This window comes from Pteronotus mesoamericanus, unplaced genomic scaffold, assembly GCF_021234165.1.
Source record: "Pteronotus mesoamericanus isolate MK-2021 breed Mesoamerican mustached bat unplaced genomic scaffold, CSHL_Meso_final contig_65, whole genome shotgun sequence".
NCBI lineage: Eukaryota > Metazoa > Chordata > Mammalia > Chiroptera > Mormoopidae > Pteronotus > Pteronotus mesoamericanus.
Genome location: NW_026555228.1, coordinates 1,993,549 through 2,006,149, shown reverse-complemented (window position 1 = coordinate 2,006,149; position 12,601 = coordinate 1,993,549). Strand labels below are relative to the sequence as shown.

The window sequence follows — 12,601 nt, the reverse complement described above, 5'->3', positions numbered from 1 at the left end:
GAGAGCAGGGAAAGCGGCGACGATGATGATGATCATGATGAAGATGAAGATGATGATGATGATGATGATGATGGATGGGGGCGCGTAACCGCGCGGGGAAGTCCTTGAAGAGCCGAGTTCGGTGGGCTGGGCTGACAGAGCACTGGCTTGCAGCCTGGGGAGAAAGGCGCCCCGGCGGCGTAGCCTCCCCTTCGCTGGACCCTACTGGCGAGTTCACCACACCCTCCGACACTTGCGAGTGGGTCGGCCCTCGCGCCCTCTGCCCACGTAGCCGCCCGCCCATTGTGTCTGCTGGCCACGGCCGAGCAGCACCCCGACCCCTTCCTCCGGACGTGCCTTTCGTGGGGCGATGGCGGCTCCTCAGAGCCCCCGCGTGCCAGTGTGGGAACCGCACGTGTCTGCGGAGTTCACTCCAGGAGGAGCCCTGCCCTCGGCCCAGGGCCCCTGCCGCCTCGGCCCCGTGCAGCCCGCCCTCCTGCCCGGCTTACCTCGCACGTAGCCGGGACGCGTCGGCGAAAAGGGGGCTGGACGGGGGTGGGGGGGAACCATGCGGCCACGTCCTGAGAATTTCCTGCGCGCGTGCATGTGCTCCACCCGCCCGTGCAGCTCCCAAAGGGATTCCCAGGTTAAGCAACAGCCAGCCCCGCAGGTGTGAGCTCCCCGTGAACACGAAAAACGTTCTTAGTCTCCGTGAGGAACAGCACTGAGCTGTGGACAGTTCACACACAGCTCTCTGCTCAGCAAGTGCACAGAGTCCCCAGAGACATCAAATTAAGCTGAGCGCAACGGACAAAGGAAAAACGTATTAGAGTCACCGCAGAGCAGGGTGCCAGCTCATGTGAAGGTTGAAGTCACACGGATGTAGAACGACCTATGTGTCCTGAACTTTCCCCTGGGGCACAAAGAAGCCCACATAAAGCTGTGCACGCGTTACCAGGGCGGTCGCTGAAGCCAGGGGAGCCACAGCCACATACCCCCACCCCGGGAACCTCTGGAGCGTGTGCTCGGGGTCCTCCCGGGACCTACTGTGGCTGCCCTGGAGGGCACCCCAAACCCACCCCATGGGGACGGGCTGGATCCCCTGGGCAGTGGTTACAGAAACACCGAAGCCGGCAGGCTGCACCCCAGACAGCACCAGGACCAAAAGGAGGCAGGGAGGGGGCAGCCCTCTCCCCGTTGCTGTACACCTTGAGGGAAAGGACCCCCTGACTAAGGGACGGGGGCACCCCCAGCAGCGATGACCGCGGCCTCGGCGAGAGCACCCAGCCCGGTCCGGGTCCGAGCGGGTGCAGTGTTTGCTGAGCGGGAGTCGGCATCACGGTGCGGCCATCCACGCCCATGGTCGCTCCGGGGACTGCATGTCCCGCAGCGTGTGGGCTAGTCCTGGAGCCCAAAGCCCCAGCCCCGCCAGGCCACGGACACACACCACGTCCCGCCCTTGACGCCTTCCGGCAGCCGGCCTGAAGGGACGGCACGAGAAGAAACACTCGAAAACACGCTCCCTTAGCACGACGGCCGTTTATAACACCGGCGCTGCCGCGGCCACCGTGCGGCCACCGGTTCTGGGGTGGCCGCAGCAGCCTGGGGAGATGCCCTTGGGTCGCCGTCCTCTGGAGAACACACGCCGTCCGCACACCTGAGGGCCCCCCAGGGACCGAGCGGGCCGAAGAACGCACGCCCACCATGTTGTCTAATATCAAAATAGAGCAATTTATTCAAGACACTGAATATGATCTGTTGATTCTCTTTCGAAACAAATGAGCTACGACACACGAGGTGGTTCTTTTTGTCGGAGCGCGTGAGGGTGAGCGGGGTGGAGGGAACAGAACGGGGCCAACGTGGACGGCACGGCGTCGGGAGGTGCTGATGGACAAGGACATCTGGCCGGTACGTCTGACACAGACAATAAAAACCGCAGAAGCCAGAATCCAAAACCTCGGTGAGTGGCGGGAGGAACATTTCTGCATTGGACAAGAAACACGATTTAAAAAAAGAAAAACAATGGGGGGGGACAGGTTGAAAAAGAGGAAAGGAACCAGAACAAAGCAGACCCTTCCATGTGACAAAGTGCACTTCACTCGGCTCCACGACCTAGGACAGGAGGAGAGTCCAGGCCCAGGGGCCCCGCGAGGTTGGCTCCGCGGGGCGGCATCTGCGTGCAGGGCGCGCTCCGCACCCCTCCCGGCCGACGGCGCCAGGAGGCTCGGCCTGTGACGACGCGCGCTCTTGGGATCACGCCGACGTGCGGTCGCCGACACGTCGGCCTCACGCACGCTGCTGAGGGGCTGTAAACAAGGGCAGTCACAGTACCCGTGGACCGGTTGTTACAGAGGGGCGCCGAGTTGGCGGAGACAAGTGTCCCCGGCGTGTGAGCGTCGCAGGCGGTCACTGGGCTCGGAACAGGGTGGCTCCTGCTGGCTAACGCTGATGCGTTCTTATCCTTGGTCCCACCGGGGGCCACGGTAGGCTCTTCTCCCACGGCCCGGTGATTACAAAGCAGGGCCGGTGGACAGTCTTCTGCCACCCCTGCCGGGTTCCCTGCCGTGCACGAGACTGAGCCCAGGTGGTCCAGGGGCTCCCGGCCCTCAGCTCCGAACTCAGCACCGCCAACAGGCTCGGGTGCCTCCCCAGGCCCCACGTCCGCGAGACCCCGGCTCCCAGCCTTCCTGTGAGGATTGTCCAGTCCCAGCCGCCCCCCGCGAGTCCTGACCACCGACGAAAGGCGGACCCTCGAGGGCAGATGCCCCCTGCCCAGATGTGCACATTTCTTTTTGGGGAGCGGTCAGGATGCTGTTCGTCTGTCCCTCCACCAGCCGCGTCCCAAACCCATGACTTCGCGGGGCAGGAAGCGATGGACGCAGCCGGGCTGCAGGGTGCCTTTCAAGGCGGAAGCCGTGAGCGCATCCAACGTGGACCTTCACCGAGAGCCAGGTAACAGCCCGAACGAAACACCCGGCTTGCAAACAGAGTTTCGGTCTTCTCTGGCAAGGGCTCGCGGCGTCCGCGGATGCCGGGGAGCCCAGCGATGGCTGAACAGCGATGGGGGCGGCAGGGACGCGGCAGCTGGCCCCGGCCCACTCCGGGGCTGGCGGACACGCCCACCCACCCCGACGGCGGGTTTCCGGCTCCGTGGACGGATGCCGCCCTCTGAATGGTGTCCCGTCTCGAAGCGGGACACCGGCGTCTGCGCCCTGCGTGCGGCCAGCACCTGGCCCGGCCCCTTCCCGCCCTTTGCTCCGCACATGGAACTCGATGGTCCTCCCACGGCTAATGTCTAAAACAGGTCAGTGCTGGCTTACGACCAAAGGTCACCTGATCCAATGAAAGGGAACTCCCGTAGGAACACAAAGCCATGTTTAATTGTTTAAAAACAGTAAAAAATTGTTAAAAAAAAAAAAAAAAGGAAAGGAAAATCTCGTCTCTTGGCAGAGAAACAACGGATGGAGACAGCGGAAGTGACCGGCGACGTTCTACCTTCCCTTCACCTTCAGGATCGAAGGCTGTTCCTTCCCCGTGCGTGTCTGTTACTGTCCGGCCAGGTGAGGCCCCGGGGCCGTCAGCCACTTCTGCCAGGACGGTCCCCGTGAGAGATGTCCCTAAGATGTGATGCGGAGCCGAGCTGCCCGTTTCGATGGCTTCCTCAGCCTCACTGGGTTTGCGGGTACCCCTCAGGGTCAGAGTACAGCTGTCTTCTTTTCCTTCCTGTGGCCCAAAGGCAGACCTGCCGGGAGATGCCACCCTGTCCTCCGGCCAAGATTTCGGGGGGAGGGGGCTCATCGCTCCCGCCGAAGACTGTTCCACGGCCGTCCCTCGGGTCTGCCCGCCCCCCCGCACGGCCACGCAGCCGAAGGCAGCGGGACTCACTCCCTCACACTCTGCCTGTCTTCCTAGAATATTTTTAAAATATGAAACCGCACGAAGCTCTCTGTCTGATGGCCATTTCAGGATTTTAAAATTGTTTTAACATAAAAATATTTTTTTTTTCCAAAAATACTCCGGGCTCTTTCTCTTATAAGTCATTTTTTTTTTCTCCTGTAAAAAGTCCCCCTGCCCTGCCTTCTTCCTTTACTAAAGCACTTACGACGCGCTGGAAGTGCCCCCGCGACCTCAGATCGGAACCAACGATGAGAAAGGGATGGTGAGCAGGGGGCGGGGGGCGGGGCAAGAACGCTGTCCGGCGAAAATTTTTGTCATTGTATCCCCGAGGCTGCAAATCAAGACCACACGGAACGGAGGGAAAAGGTGGAGGGGAGAGGCAAGGCCCGGGAAGGGGAACCGCGCGAAACCAGCCCCATCGTGGGTGGAAGGCCCCGGCGCCAGGATTCCAACCGACGGAAAAGCGCCCGGACAAAGGCGGCTCCGGGAAACGGGCGTGTGCGGATTACAAGGTCGCGCGTCTCATCCGTACAGACGGGTCTTCAAACGTCCTTCGCAAGAGCGGCCACAGCGTCTGAGCTCTCAGGGGCAAAACGCAGCCCGCGGAGGGGAGCTTTTCTACCCCCCTTCCGTCGATCCCAGCTTCTCGTTCCTTCGACTTTTTTGGCACAGCTTGCTTTCCCCTCCCGTCTCAGCCATCAGAGCCTGCCGGGGTGGGAACCACACCGCGTCCCCTCCAGCAGGTGGCTTATGCTCGTCCGGCTGAACGTCCCAGGTGGAACCCACTCTTCCCCCTCGGGTAGGGCTGTGTGTGTGTGTGTGTGTGTGTGTGTGTGTGTGTGTTGTGATGAGGACTACGGAAAAACAGAGGCTCCCGTGGCCAGGGGTGAGTTGATTTCAAAGTCCACGCCCACGCGTCACGGCCGCGCAGTTCTGGAGCCGACAGGATCGAGTCTGAAGGATGCTGCCACCCCCCACGCTCACTGCTGGTCCATCGGAATTCTCTCCTTTGCTCCGCAACGTTGCCGGTTTACTTTCGCAGATCCAACACACAGACCTGCGAGGAAAGGGAGAGCCTGCGTTACCTTCAGAGACAACACAAAGATGCCTCCAGCGCCCAGGCTGGTCGGTGATAGGACGCACGGACCCAAACCGGCCCACCAAGTGTGTTTTATAAATAAAGTTTTATCGGTACACAGTCATGAACATTCGGAGCAGCTCTAACAGCAGGGAAGTGGCTGAGCATCGATGTACCCCTACCCCGAATAAACAGCAGGGAGCAAATAGCACAAAGCCAGGTCGGGGGCCCTGCCGGGAACTGATGTGGTGGCGGCCACCAGTGTCACGGCGCCACCTAGTGGCAGGGCAGATGAGAACTGGAACCCGAGCACACGGCCTTTGGGCACCTGCGGGGGCTTTGCCCACACTCAGCCAGCCCTCCCACGGCCCCCAGCGTCACGTGAGCACGTTCCCCCTCGCCATCCCACGCCCCCCACCCCCAGCCAACCGTGGGTGCTGCTTACAGAGCCGTCAGATGCGCTGGCGCCCACTTTGTCCCCTCGGGCGTTCCAGCACACCTCGAAGATGCCGCCGGTGCCTCGGTAGCTGTGGACCAGGCTTCCACTCTGCAAAGCAAAGCAGGCGTCACGGACGGTGCGGGGGGCGGGGGGGCCAGGCACAGCCCTGCCCTGCGGGGCGGACGGCCCCCTCCCCCCACAGGGGGCCCCCACGGACGCCCTCAAACTCCGGGAAAGGGTTTCCACGCAGCACTGCGGTGGGGAAATGGTCTCTCGGGCTTCCTCCCACGCGTGGGGAGCGGCCCTAGGCCTGTGCGCGGTCCGCCTGAGCCCACGCCTGCCGTGCCCAGCCAAGGCCGATGGCGCGAGCGGCCTGAGGTGGCGGGGGACTAGGCAGGGACCACGCCCGCCATATCATGTTTTCCACACACTGACGGAAGGCGTCCGTCTCTCTGAGAACGGACTGCGCTTTGTCTCCAAGAGATTTGTGACTTATAAACAAGGAGTGAAAGAAGTGAACGTGTTTGACGGTAGGCGGGACCTCTGATCATTTTTCTATGACGTCACTTTACCAATCTACCCATCTCTTTTTAATTTTTTTAGATTTTGTTGATTAAGAGAGGGGAAGGGAGGGAGAAAGAGAGGGAGAGAAACATCAATGTGTGAGAGATCCATCGATTGGCTGCCTCTTGCCCGCCCCCAACTGGGGACAGGTGCCCTGCCTGGGAATCGAACTGGCGACCTTTCGAGTTGCAGGCTGAAGCTTAATCCGCTGAGCCACGCCAGCTAGTGCCACCCATCACTGTTTCGACTGAGCATTTCCTCCATAGTGACTGCTGCGCACTCTTCCTGGTGTTTTCCCGGTGGCCTGTTTGCGGGGCGACAGGCTGGTACCTGTCAAGCCCACTGTCACCTGTCCCTGTCCGCAAGGGGACAGGTTAGGTTGTGAGAGGCGGACCCGGAAGCGCCGACTCTCCGCCCCGCCTCCTCCTGCTCCAGGCGGTCACACCCTGGCTGCTGTCCCACCCGCCCTTGCCACCAGGGCGGGCGCGCTCAATGCAATGCACCTGACCGTGCACGCGGGCACAAGGACCCAGGACAGGTGCTGGAGGAAGAGCGCCCAGGGCAGCCGTTCACCCCATCCCGAGCTCACACAAAGCGGATCTCTGGCTATTTGCATCGGCTCTGGCGGACTCTCCCTTCCATCCGCAGCTGCGTTTACTCAAGTGCTGCCTGACAAGAGGACAACCCAGCACCGACCACACCCCCGTTGCTACCCAGACGAAAACTGCTTTCATTAGAAACATCTAAATGGCCTGACAAAGCCAACCAACATTCCCTGGTCCCCTCCACCTGGCTGCCTGATGGATGGGGAGCGGCGGAGGTCAGGGCGGGCCTTGCCCCCTCGGCTGGCCCCCTGCAGAGTTCGATGCCATGATGCCTCTCGCCTCAGACTCAGGACCCGCGGGGACTCTACAGGTCAGAGGACTGGGGATGCTTTTCAAGGTGGTAGCTCATGCCCAAGAGCAGGAAGAGGCAGGGAGAGGGCTTCATGCCAGGGATTCAGGAAAACTAACAAAACGCGGCGGCCGTCCCCGAGGGGAAGACACCCGGCCCCCGCGGAGCACGAGGCAGGCGGCGTTAGATTTGCGGCCCCCTGGGGGCTCCGCGCTGCGCCACGGCTCCGTCTCAGTGACTCGCTCCTCAGCACAAACGCCCTTGCTGCTGTTTCGAGCCTGGTCACCGAAATGCAACATTGGGTGGGGCTTTCAGAAAGGAAGCAGAGGATTTACCTGTGTGTTCCAGATATGCACGCACTTGTCGAAGGAGCCGCTGGCCAGGTACTTCCCGTCGGGGCTGAACGCGACGCTGTAGACAGGCTCCTGGTGCTTGGTGAGCGTGTGGATGCACACGCCGCGCTCCACGTCCCACAGGCGGACCGTAGAATCGAACGACGCGCTGCAGAGCGGGGAGGAAATGGCACCGTGGAAACGCGGTGGTTTCTTCCACTTCCCCAAGACATTTACCACCTCGCACGCGTGCGTTTCCTCTCATGGCTTTTGTGTTTCCAGAGACAATAAACAGGCGCGATCTGCCACGTCTACCATGTGACACGGCACACCAACAACAAGCCACAGTTATAGGACAAATCCTTTCCTTTTTCTTTGGCACCGATACTGGGGGAACGCTGACTGCACGTTCATTGGTTTCTGCGTTTCCCATCGATGTGGACAATAAATATACATCTGTGACATAGTTACTACGTTTTTTAAAAGGCCCCCATAACTTAAAATGTTTATTGTTACCAACCCAAATAGTTGGAAAAATGGCCAATTAATAAATAAAAGCTTTGATGCACTGGGAATTAACATACAATCGCAGGCAACTATGCAGTCATATGCCCAAGAGCTGCAAGGGTTGGTCCTTTTTCAAATCTGAAGAATAGTACCTATTACTCAGCTGTTCTTCGGTGTCCTTGCCCTCAATGGGGACTGGCTGGACACTGCGATGTCCTTTTCACACTTGCTGACCGAAAGGACAACGGATAGATTGGGCACCGCCTGACACAAAATGGCCACCTTCCAAGCCATTTAAGTGGGTTTTCAGACAATGGCTTCTAATAAGGGGACGGGGCCTTTGCGTTCTGGGCGTTCAGCCTCTCAGCTGCTGCACGGGCTCCCTCCTTCCAGGGTTTTCTGGAAACGGCCTTGGGTCAAGCCCTTTCAGGAACAACAGTCCTAGGCGACGAACCGGGCCACCTGTCCCCGGTGCCCCCCCCCGCCCCCCCAATCCCCGTTTCTGCCGCCACACAGAACAGACCCACGGCCGCGTCCTCGGAACGCGACCTTCCTCCCAAATCCCGTCTCTGCCAGCGACACTCGCGCTCCTGTGCCTTTGGATCCCGGACCCCGGACCCCTAAGCCTCCCAACATTTGGTCTCAGAATCTCCGCAGCTTACTTTTCTCAACGTTCTTTTTAAACACAGGAGGCGAGAGTATAATGTTATGTGCTGAAAGCGGGGCAACGAGCCTGGGGACCAGACACCGCGGTGGGCCGGCAGGCCACGTGCCTTACGGGGCTTTGCTGCGGCAGTGGTTTGGTCAGATCTGGCTGCCACTGGGGAACCCTGACCCGCCACTCAAAATTCTGGCCACCGGCAGCGCCGAGGCGACCTCGGCGAACCAAGCCCCGCCGGCCATGCCGAACGCTGCTTTCCTTTCTCTGTCGTCACGCAAACCTTCACAACACAACGTGCCGGGAGCCCAGGCACGTGACCAATCCTCCCACCAGCCTGCTGGGCAGCAGGCCCTCCCGTGGCCTGGGGTGGCCCTGGAGAGCGCTCGCTCACAGGGCCCTTCACGGCCAGCAATTCTTTGTAGCGTTTGGAAGGGTGTACACACATCCAGGTCACACCTTAGCAAGATTTTCTGTTCCTTGGATACAAATAATGGCCACTGGCTATATTTCTGTTCCTTTCAACATAAGTCACATTTCCTGGACGCAACTTTTACAGAGTAATGTTTCTGTTCCCTTTGATACAGTAACTCCTACAGGCACCTCGAGCAAGGCTGCTTTTAGGAGCCGCGCCTGAGGGGACCCCCTCCTACCTTGCCAGCATGATGTTGGAGTTGGGGTTGCTGGTGGCCGGCCCGGTCGGACTCCACTTGATGGTGTATATCTCTTTGCTGTGCGCTTGAAGGTCATGAACACACGTGTCCTGCTTCATACTCCAGATCTAGAGAACACATTGGGAACCACGTGAGCCAATGCCGTGTCTCCGGCTGGGAAGGGCGCGACATCCGTCGTTCTGTGAGCGTGTGGGAGGTCTGCGGCCCTTGGGAGGTGGCCGGCGGGCCGCTGCCCAGGCGGAGGGGTGGGCGAAATCCCGGGGCGGGGAATGGGGGGCGCGCCCGTGGGAGGGCCACGGAGGAGGGGAGGTTCTCAGCACGACCCTCGACCCATCCGCAGTAGTTACCCAGATGAAACATGGGGAGCAACGGGGAACATTTGCAGAGCCAGCAAAGTTATCGGCCAGAGCAGCAGCAAACGCGCCAGCTGCACTCACTACACAGGGCTGCCCAGGGTCACGCAACCCATCCTTCCAGACCCCACTACCTTCAACGTCATGTCGTCGGAACAGGACGCTAGCAACATTCCGGAAGGGTCCCACTTGATGGCATTGACCTCGTTCTGAAAGAGAGCAGAGGATTTTAAAAAGAAAGGCCCGTGCACAGAGATCTATCGAGCAGTAGAGATATCCAGGATGTGTCATCAAATGAAAACATTTTTTAAAAAGAAAAAAAAAAAAAAAAAAAAGGGAAAGCAAAAAGGCCCGTGTGTAGGTACCACAACCATCCAGCAGGGGGCAGGAGTGCTCCATCACGCCCGCAGCGTCTACTCGCACTTATCCTGGGCAGCCAAGGCAGGCCACTGGGGCCCACACGGCGTCCCCCTTTCCTCACGCGGCCTTTCTCGTTTATACTAAAGCACGGCCGTACACCACGCCAAACCAGCCACCCTCATCCACATCTGTCCAATAAACAACCCACGATGAGGAAGCTCAGGAATTTACCTACAGGAAGCGCAATGCACAAAACCAAGAGGAGTCCACTGATTTTGAAACTGACACTGGAAGTTACTTCTCATGACTCGGTGTCTCTAAATTTATACAAGACAGTTGCCTTTCAGCGGTGATGCAAGGCAGGGACCGGGGGAACGTAGAGAGAAGACACGTGTGAGGTGCAACCCGGGCTCCCTGGGCCAGAGGCAGCGTCACCGAAAGAAACACACACGGGCCAACTGGTGTGCGAGGGAAGGGAGATGCGTAAGTGGGAACTGCTGGGATTCCACGCACAGGGACAACAAATCCCGGGGGGCCGGGGCGTCCAGAGCAAACAGCCAAGTAAACAAAACACAGGCACATGGCACGGCGGAATGTTCCGGCAGGCGGGTGGACGGCAGCGGAGCGGGCAGAAAGGTTACAGGCGGCCGTCCACGCCCAGGAGCCAGGTGGCCGAGACCAAGTCCTGGGACAGGGAGGGAAATTACACCCCGTGGGCATGACAGAAGGGCCACCCGTTTATACACGGGCCCCACAGCCTGCAGGCGGGGAGGGCGCACCGAGCTCGGTGGGCTGAGGAGGGACGGCGATGGGGCTTCCTTGCAGGGTCCCGTGTGCCCAGGACAGGACCACCCGTCCTGACTCCTGCTCCACGTGCTCTGGCGGGAACGGTATGTTCTACGGTTGTGCGGACGGCTACGGACACCGGGGTTGGAAGGGTACGCGGAGGGGAAGTGAACAGGCCACCACACCTGCGTTCCCGGGGGAGCCAAGGGCCCACGGCCTGAGAGGGAGGGACAGAGGAGGGAGGAGGGAGGCCGCCTGCAGTCCAGGTGGGAGGTCCCCGGGCGCGTCAGGGCACCGTGAAGGGCTGGGACCAGAGAGGGTGACGTGCGCGCGTGCCCGAGAGAGAGAGCGCGAGCGAGCGAGAGAGAGCGAGCACGCACACGCGCAGGAGAAAGCGGATGCAGGAGGACAGCCTGCTGCCCAGCGACGTGCTGACGTGCGGACAGGCTCAGCCAGGCCCGCGGCCGCTGAAACTCATGCACGAAGCGTTTTGTTCCAGACAGTGAACCTCTCCGTTCTCAGATTTCCCTTGGACTGCTGTGTAACAATACAGTTTGCCTTTGTTTGCCGATATTCCCTATCTGTTCACTCATGACAAGCATCCTTTCGTGTATGTCCTCGTACATTTGCCTAATAGCTCCTTCCAGTCTCTCCGGCCTGCCCATACCTGGGTTAATCCAACCACCTGAGATACGATTCGGTGGGCCACAAAGTCTGTTACGTTTTTCTCGTCAAATAAAAGACACCTTTTCATTTTCACCAATAACTTCATTGATTTGGATACTGTGAGTACGTCGGCTGCCTCCCGCTATTGGCTTCGAGTCGGGAAGAGGCCAGGGCTTCGGCTAAACATCTTCCAATGCATGAGGCAGCGCCACAGCGAAGAACTTTTGGGCCAAAAGATCAACAGTACCAAGAAACTGCGCAAAGCACTTCTGACACGACTGATCACTCACAGCACCTTCGCCATACCCTGTGCCAATCCTTTTTGGCGATTCAGTTGGTTTTTACCCTTCTTGAAATAATAAAGCATACTACACCAAAAAGGTTGCGCGTATTTTCTTTCGCCTTCAATATTAAAATTAAAATGGCTTCAAACATTCGCCTATTTTGGTACGTCGTTGTTTTCCTTTAAACGCCCGCTGATAGGACAGCTGTCACAATACCTTCTAACAATTGTTTTGACTGAAACTAAACACAAACCAAGAGCTACTAGAGTCAGCGAATGGGAAAAAAAACAGACTTTTTGGCAACCCGATACCACAGGCCAGGCAGCAAAGGCTGCCGGAGGGCGGGTCTGTCGTCCCAGCGCCGTCTAACCCTAGGCCCACGCGGGGACGGCTCCCCCGTGCCCCCGCGGGCCGCGCACTTACTGTGTGTCCTTGGAAGGTTTTCACGGGGCGGTCGCAGCTGAGCCTGCAGACATGGATGCACATGTCCGTGCTGCAGGAGGCGAAGGTAGTGTTGTTCTGCCAGTCCACGTCGAGCGCGGGGGCTGCGGGGCGGAACACAGGCAGGGCCCGGGCGGTGACTCGCGGTGCCCTGGGCTCTCGGGTGACTTACCGCCATCATTACACGCAGAGCCGAGAAGCCCCATCTCGGAACACGATCAACGCCATTGTTCCCGGGGGACACAGCCTCCTCCCGTGAGAGACGCCCCCTCCCACCTCCAGGGGGATGGACAGACGCTTTGGAGAGACGCCCCGCGGTGCCTCACGTGCTCAGGGCGTGCCGAGCGCGGCTGCCAGCGGCCGCACGGTGCTGCTTCCCGAATAGCACGGTGGCCGCGGCTCGGATTTGCTTTAGAGGCCGAGGCCCCCTTTGCTGATTTTGCTTCGTGTCCCCTTGCGGTGGTAACCCGAGCTGTGACCCGCCGAATCTGGGCGGGGTCTCGGGAACCCCCACCACGGCCCCTGCCCGAGGGCAGGAGCAAGGAGGCCCCCATGGGCTCCCCATTCTTCCACACTTGATGGTGGCGGACCTGCAGCCCGCAGCCCGAAGAGCGACGCTCCCCGTGAAACGCGTTTCCTCCCCTGCCCGCCCAGCGAGAGTCCACGGACACGTGCCCGTGAGCATTCCA

General features: G+C 59.8%; 1 protein-coding gene across 4 annotated transcripts in view; it reads right to left on the bottom strand.

The window, feature by feature from the left end:
- Positions 1-1,686: 1,686 nt before the first annotated feature.
- Positions 1,687-12,601, bottom strand: part of TBL1X (transducin beta like 1 X-linked) — a 135,624-nt gene continuing 124,709 nt past the window's right edge. For all 4 annotated transcript variants that reach the window (XM_054581036.1, XM_054581038.1, XM_054581037.1 and 1 more), the window contains 6 exons: positions 11,895-12,016; positions 9,510-9,584; positions 9,002-9,129; positions 7,187-7,352; positions 5,400-5,501; positions 1,687-4,933 (listed from right to left, as the gene is read on the bottom strand). In XM_054581036.1, the coding sequence (XP_054437011.1) occupies positions 4,907-4,933; positions 5,400-5,501; positions 7,187-7,352; positions 9,002-9,129; positions 9,510-9,584; positions 11,895-12,016 (620 nt within the window). In that variant the 3' untranslated portion in view covers positions 1,687-4,906. The remainder of the gene's footprint in view (positions 4,934-5,399; positions 5,502-7,186; positions 7,353-9,001; positions 9,130-9,509; positions 9,585-11,894; positions 12,017-12,601) is intronic.